The sequence below is a fragment of the Pelecanus crispus genome, chromosome 1 (assembly GCF_030463565.1).
Source record: "Pelecanus crispus isolate bPelCri1 chromosome 1, bPelCri1.pri, whole genome shotgun sequence".
Taxonomy (NCBI): domain Eukaryota; kingdom Metazoa; phylum Chordata; class Aves; order Pelecaniformes; family Pelecanidae; genus Pelecanus; species Pelecanus crispus.
This window is the reverse complement of record NC_134643.1, coordinates 187,692,669-187,700,471: the sequence shown is the minus strand read 5'-3', so window position 1 is coordinate 187,700,471 and position 7,803 is coordinate 187,692,669. Positions and strand designations below refer to the sequence as shown.

Below are 7,803 nucleotides of genomic sequence, written 5' to 3'. Positions count from 1 at the left end.
ATATCTCATGTTTTATTGATATTCAGCCAGGTGTTAGGTTAATTTTGCATCAAAACAGTAACTTCAAAGAGAGAGGGACTCCTAGATCTTTTAAAAAGAATAAAATGAAACAGAAAAAGAGAAGACTGAGCTGATTTTCTCTGTCCACTGCCACTGGGCTCGCTGCCCATTTCTTGTCTTTTATTTTTTAATTTGTTGATTATAATGAAAAAGTGTTTGCATGGCAAGTTTAGGAGGCTTTGACAATACAAAGCTTAGGACAATCTCATTTTTTATCAAAATGAACAAAGAGCACCCACTCGCTCTAAGATTGTTCAATGGATACTGTAAATGAATGAGACATTTATTTTTGTGCCAGCTCAACTACCAGTGTTGACAAGATTTGCATATATTTTGGCAAGTGCACTGCACAAGGTGGTAATAAAATAGGCCTTTTATATCTGAGCCTAATTTATTTTAGTTATACTCATTAAAAATGTGTTTTCACGTGAAAGGGAGTTCTGTAAGGGATACTTTGGAAACAGCAATGTCACGGAAATGTTTGCTATATAGCCAGTATCAAGCATTTTTCCACTGAGAAAGAACATTTTTTTGAGAAGAAATTCCCAGGTTCTACAAACTTAGATTCCTGTTTTGTTTTTCTTAATCGCTGTTAGGCTTAACATTGTAAGCTTAAATATCATGCTTATTACTTGCTGCTACCACCTGTATGTTTTTTAAGTAACAGGAAATATGGAATTAAAAAAAACCCCAAACCCTCACTTTGCATATTTTGCCATCTTCAGTGATATTACCTACCCAAAGGCAAGGCAAAAATGTGCTTTTACTCTATGAAGCATTATTCAAGGTAGTCTTTTTCACAAGTAGTGGTGCTGGTATGGCTGAAGGTGTGATTTCAAGCCAATTTTCTTTAAATGTGTAGAAAATTGTGTGAGCGAAATGCTTCATGAGCAGTACTTTGGTTTTAACAGGCTCATACCATTATATTTTATTACGCAGTAGGAACGTGCTTGAACTAAACAAACCAAAAAAGCAACAAGAACAGCACATTTAAACTCAGTAAGCTTAATCAAACAGGTCGAAGACTATGTATTTGTCAAACCTGAATAAAAATATCTGCCCAGTGTCACACGAAAATGCACTGAAGGATCAGGTGTATGGTTTTATTGCATTTCTTATGTCTTGGGTTCACTCCTGTTTAAATTGTCCTGAGAAGATATTGCACTGCTAATTCAAATAAGAGAAAAGCAATGAAAAGAATCTTGTCTTTCTTTCAGCTACCTTGCCTCCTTACTGAAGAAAAAAATGCAGAGGATCTAGCTTCCCCACCACAGCAATACAGAGCATCTGTAATACTGAAGCCATTTCTGAACAATAAATGTCATTTTTCTTCAGAGATAATAAACAATGTCTCTTTGTGACAAATGCATTTCAGGCATACATACCATTTTCATATTTTAATGATATGAAAATAAATGAAAAAAGGTGATTAACCACAAACCTTTGACAGGCTGAATTAATTTTTCATGAAACACAGCAATCAAACCATGCATAAACAGAAAATGTTCTAACCTGAAAAAATAGCTATTTCTTATAGGTAGAATGGCAAAATCTGGGCACTATATTAATACTCTCACTTAGGCTAAGCAGAACCAAAACCTATAAGAAGCTCCAACATTTCAATAGGCTCAAGGTGAAGTAAAGTGCCAGTCACAGAGAGAAAAATCAAGAACTGCCTCAAATCGCATTCCCTAAACAGGTATCAGCTGTCACCCCACTTACATCAGCTGAAATACAATTGTCTTTGTCAGTAATTTCAAGAAGTACAGCATACACTCTCATTTATTATTTTGAAGTGTACTAATTTTGGGAAGTATTATGACATGCCAGACAAGATAGTCAGCACCCAAGCATTTGTGAAATATGCATTTCTTGTAACTAATATTTAGGTTTATAATTAAAATTCTATGGGGGAGAGAGAGAGAGAGAATAAGTTATTATGAAAATATATAGCTTTAATTTGCAGACATATAAACACTTCTGGTACATTACAGACATATGATGCCAGAAATCAAAATAGTCAGTTTTAAGCATAACACTAATTTATCATCTTGTTCACACAGAGAAATTTCATGTAATCATCATACAAAAGATAGTTCTCAGCTCTTAAAATGAAGTGAAAGTGATACATCACTGATAAACCTGCTGCTTTGTTGCAGAGGATACAGCAAAGAATAAATTATCAAGAAAATATGCCACCAGTCTTACAAGTTAGACTTTGGATCTAATCCAAAATCAAAGCCAATGAAAAGGAGCCAGGAATGGTCATCAAAAGTCAGAAACAAGATCTTTCACATGAAATACCAATCCAGAAAGGAGCAACAGTCAGAATAAACTAAGTTCTATAATACCTTAGGATATGAAGCAATTTTTGTTTTCATCTGGCAGATCAGATTCAGGAGTATCACATGAAAAATCTGTTACACAACCAAACTGATGGAGTACTACTGACAGATTGCTCAAAGTACAAAAAATATCACCACTTCTGTGACAACTAACGATTTAGCCATTCCCTTGCTTCCTTGCATCTGGCATGTTTATGAGGATGAACATGGGGTTCTGTCATTATTTGCTGCAGGAAATATTAAATATAATTTTCCATAAAAATGACCAGCAGATTGCTGGAGCAAATGATAATGTGGGTGAAATCTGGAGCAAATGAGAGATGATACGTCACAGCAGTTCAGATTCTCATTACAACATCTTGCATTCTTGCTCAACAGGAATTGCACTTCTTGTTAATGCCTTTTCTATCCTACTGTATAAGCTTTACTTGTGAGGTAATAAACATTCTGTTTTTTCTTTTATTATTACTAGTGCATTGAAATGTCTTTATTCTTTTAATTATACATACATTGGGACAGACATTTCTTTTTTTTTTTTTTTGTGGTTAAATGTCTGTATGCCAATGTGTATTTTATATTAAAACCAATATATTTAAAATATACTCTGTGTTTATCTCATGGACAGTACCTCGAACAGTTCCCTGCTCAGGAGCATCTGATGCCCTCTTGTGGTTAAAAAGACTTTTAAAACTTGAGTTTAAAGACTCATCTTACCTTCCCCTTTTTTATGATCTCTGATCTTATTGATTTATGAAAGCTGCAAATGATGTCCATGTTTTTATAGACAGGGTGCTAGCTGTTAGTACTAAGGTTTCATAAAAAAGCTGTACACTGAATTTCAATTTAAAAAACTGTAAACAGCTATTTACAATTATAATATTATTAAGTTATAAATTAGCGGTCCTTCATTGCAACCTCTGTCAATACAACCCAGTTTCAGAGCTGTCCAAGGTTTTTCAGATGTTGGATTTATCCACAAAGAAACGTCAAATGTTAGAAATCTCCATTGGTTTCTTCTCCAACATGTGCAGGTTAATTCTTCCATTTAATGGGATTTGTACTTCCAAGTTTTCATCTGCTCTGTGATGCTTTTTTCCTTTTCTTAGACAGATGTAAATGCCCATCCCTGTTACTAAAGCGATTGAACCCAAGCTTATTATTGACAGAGCTACCAATGTAGGCATGCAGGATGCTGACTCCATTTTTTTATGTGTAGGCTCTATGGATATTTGCGGTTGCTTTTCTTCTATACTGATATCAGGCTCCTTTCTTAACAAACTCTCAATGTAGCTCTCATTGCTAACAGTGTCATTGACGAAAAGGTTCACCATGATGGTGGAATGGAGAGGTTCTGGATAGCCATGATCACTAACTTTTACAAGCAGCCGATAGAGGCCATAGTCATTTTGCATCAGTGACTCTTCCAAGGTGATATTACCGGTTTTAGAGTCAATCCTAAATGACTCCGGTCGAGGGCCCCTTCTTCCTATGATGCTGTAAGCTATGACTGCATTCATGCCAGTGTCCTTATCAACAGCATAGACCTCAGTGATGGGAGAGCCAGGAAGGGTGGAAGGAAGGACCAACAAATAAGACATATTAGACTGAGGAAACAAGACCAAAGGAGGGTTGTCATTTATGTCCAGAAGAAGGATAGTTATTTTTGCAGTAGAGGAGAGGGCAGGATCACCACCATCAACTGCTTCAATCCATAGAATGTAGGAGCTTTGCTGTTCCCTGTCCAGGGAGACTTTAGCTCTCAAAACTCCTTTTCCAGTATCTATGACAAAAATATCGCTTCCATTCAGAACTGAAAGGGCAACCCATCCATTTTGCCCTGCATCAGCATCTGTGACACTTATAACTCCAATTTCACCAAAACCTGGAAAGTTTTCTGGCACGAAAAAGCTGAAATCCTTATTGATAAACCTTGGGCTATTATCATTTTTATCCAATACAGTGATGGTGACAGTTGCTATTGATTCTCTTGGAGGGAAGCCAGAATCTACTGCTTTGACCGTGTATCTGTATTTTTCTTTTTCTTCTCTGTCCAGCTGGGTGGAAACTGTAAGAACTCCTGTGGTTTTATCTAAAGAAAAATACGAAGGGGCATCAGGCCCTAAAAAATAGGACACTTGCCCTCTTTCTCCGCTGTCAGCATCTGTAGCATGCAGTTTGGTCAAGAAAGCGTTGGGAACATTGTTCTCCTCAATGGATAATTCTATCAGCTGTTGAGAGAAAACTGGTGAGTTGTCGTTGTCATCCAGAACCTGTATTTTGATTATTTTGTTGACATGAAATCCTTCTGAGTTCCACGCAACTACAGAGATTTCATACAGCTGCTGTGTCTCATAGTCCAAAGGCTTTGTGGTCTCTAACAGGTATTCATTATTGTACGGCTTGTATGGTGAAAGTCTGAAAGGCCCATCACCATCCAAATAGCAATTGACTTTGTATTTTTCATCAGGGTCTTTGATGGTAAAAAATGCTATCGGTGTGTTGATAGGCTCCAGTTCCTTTAAGTACACCACCCCTTCTGCTTCATTAGCTATGAAACGAGGGACAACTTCAGGTGGCCTCATCATGACTTTGATGATGGTCACTAGCACTGTGATCACAGCAGGGATACAACCAGGACCGTTGCCAAGTATGATCAGCCTGTGGAGCCTTGGAGTGTCCCCATCGACTGTACTGGAGAGCGTGATGGTTCCTGTGCTTTCGTCCAGATGGAACAAGTCTCTGGATGACTGGGGGACTTTCTGGCTGTAGGAGTAGGTGATTTGGGCATTGGATCCAAGGTCCATGTCTACTGCGTGGACAGTGGCCACGTGTGTCCCTAGACTGGAATTCCCATAAAGAGTGATGTTGAGCTGCGAGTCACTGAAATGGGGGCAGTTGTCATTGATGTCGCTGATGCCGATAGTGAGGGTGGCACTGCCCACAAGTGGAGGAGTCCCCCCATCCTCAGCAACAATGACTGTGACATACTCCTCCCGTGTCTCCCTGTCCAGAGCCCCCATGACAATCAAGTAGGGAGTCCTCTCCCCGCTCTCATTCTCCTCCACATCCAGGGTGAAGACACCATAGTTATCTTGCAAGCGGTAGGTCTGGACGCTGTTGGTGCCCACGTCAGGGTCAAGGGCGGGGTGCTCAATAGCCAGGCGGGTGTTCACAGGTGCATTCTCAGGCACTGAGAGGTGGATGTGGGGCACAGGGAAGCGGGGTGCGTTGTCGTTGACATCCCGGATAGCAATTTTTACCTTCACCAGGCGGAAGTACTCCTGCGGCAGCACCAGCACATCCAGCAGCAGCAGGCATGACTCGGATGAGGGTGAGGAGGAGGAGGAGGACACAGCAGCTGCTCCCCCAAAGACGGTGGCCCCGCTGCTCTCCACACACAAAGCTTCCCGGTCGATCTCCACGGCTGAGGTGTGCAGCTCTCCAGAGCGGTTGTCCAGCTGCACGTACTGTCCCCCCAAGCCACGGGAGGCCAGGGTGAAGGAGAGTGCGGGCTGGGGGGCCGCAGGGTGCTGCCCACCAGCCGTCGGCAGCCGCAGGTCACGGGCCAGGCTGCCAATGAGCACCCCAGCGGGCAGCCCCTCATTGAGGCTGTAGAAGAGCTCAGTGGCCCGGCTGTAACTGGCAAAGCAGTTGAAAGGTCCAACGAAGAGCAGGAAGAGGAGCAAGTGCTGGGGAGAGAGAGGCACAGGGGTGTGGGCAAGGGGTGGTGTTAGAGAAGGAGGGGAGGCAGGAGGCAGCCTCCCCTGCCCACTGCCTCCCCCACTGCCACTTCAAGCAGGGAGCGCGGCATCTGCAACATGAAGCCACCCTCCCTCTCCCTCCATCTTCTCCCCCTAGTACAGCAGCTAATTCCAGGGCATCGCCATCTGCACCCTCCAGGCAACACCAGCTGCATTCCCCACAACAAATTCGCAATGCCACGGACGGCCCAGGGGCACCCTGCCTCCCCCCACCAGCAGCAGCATTGTGCCCCGACGTGCCATCTTCCCTCTTCTCCCCGCCCTCCCCACCTCCTTAAGCTCGCCCCCCCTTCTCACCAGCAGCACCCACCCCTCTACCCACAAGCACGCCCCAAGCAGGGGCATCACCCCGCACACCCCCCAACATTTGCTTGCCCCCTTCCCTTCCCACAGCAGTAGTGTGCAACACGTCCCCCCTCGCCGTCCCCGTCTCTCCCCCGTCCCAAAGACTGTTCCTCCCGTATGCCCCCGGGCCCTGCGGTGCAGCGGGGACGCGGCCCAGCACCGCGCATCCTGCGCGGGTCCCGGCGGATCCCCCGCACCGCCGCCGCGCTCCGGGCGCCGCAGCCCGCGCGGACCCCTGCCCCCCGCGGACCTTCGGCCGCCCCCACGGCGCCGCGCAGCCCCGCGGGGGTTCCCCTCTCCCTGCCGCCTTAAAATACGGGTAGAACAGACGAGCCGCGGAGGTTGCGCGACGGAAGTTGGCCGCGGTTGGCAAGCGCGTCCCCGGCCCGCTGCGGATGGAAACGGGCTCCCCGAAAGTAACTTCGCGCATCGTCTCCACGGGGGATTTTTCCTTCTTCTCCCCTTTTTAACCACCCATTTCCCCCCCCGTTTTTTTTTTTTTTTTTTTTTTTCCGGCTCTCTGCTACATCCCGCGTCGGCAGCGGGAACAACAAAAAAAAAAAAAAAAAAAAAAAAAACTTTTCACGGATGGTCTGATCTGTGGAGCTCGGAGCCGAGAGAAAAAAAAAAAAAAACAAAACAACCAACAACCAACATATATATGTATATATAGGGTTTGGTTTTGGTTTGGGTTTCTTTTCTAATTTTGCTGCTGCGTGCGAAGTCGGGCTCCGGGAGCAGGACGCGGCGCCTCCCCTCCCGCCGCCCCGGCCCTCACCTGCAGGCTGCCGCGGGCGCCGGTGCTGCCGCGACTGCCCGGGGGCCCCATGCCCGGCCACCGCTGCCGCCGCCGGCTGCGCCCCAGCAGCCCGCCCGCTCCGCCGCCCGCCCGGCGCCTCTGCTCCCCGCCGCTGCCCATTCCGCCGCCGCCGCCGCCGCCGCGCTGGGCTGGGCTGTGCCCAGGACACTCCCCCTCCGCTCGGGAGGGCACCGCCGCCGCGGGGAGGGGAGAGGAGGGGAGGGGAGGGGACGGGGGGGGGCTCAGCCGGTAGTCACGGACACGGCAAGGAGGGCGGCGGGGCGGCGGGCGCGCCCGCGGAGGCTGCGGCAGCGCCGCAGGCAGGCAGCGGGCAGCCGGCAGCGGGCAGCAAGCAGCGGGCAGCGGGCAGCGGGCAGCGGGCAGCAAGCAGCGGGCAGCGGGCAGCGCCGCAGGCAGGCAGCGGGCAGCGGGCAGCAGGCAGCGGGCAGCGGGCAGCGGGCAGCGGGCAGCGGGCAGCAGGCAGCGGGCAGCG

General features: G+C 46.7%; 1 protein-coding gene across 1 annotated transcript; it reads right to left on the bottom strand.

Moving 5' to 3' along the window:
* Positions 1-3,391: 3,391 nt before the first annotated feature.
* Positions 3,392-6,941, bottom strand: PCDH20 (protocadherin 20). Its single transcript, XM_075718718.1, has 2 exons — positions 6,477-6,941; positions 3,392-6,094 (listed from the first exon to the last, which is right to left on the bottom strand). Exons 1-2 carry the CDS (start codon positions 6,939-6,941, stop codon positions 3,392-3,394), a joined length of 3,168 nt encoding a protein of 1,055 aa, XP_075574833.1.
* Between the last annotated feature and the right edge of the window lie 862 nt (positions 6,942-7,803).

Excerpts from the sequence above, each read along its gene's own strand:
- PCDH20 (XM_075718718.1), bottom strand. The coding sequence starts at position 6,941 with ATGCGCGAAGTTACTTTCGGGGAGCCCGTTTCCATCCGCAGCGGGCCG. Across the intron at positions 6,095-6,476 it reads GCGTGCTTGTGGGTAGAGGG|CACTTGCTCCTCTTCCTGCT; the intron begins GTGGGTGCTGCT and ends CTCTCTCCCCAG.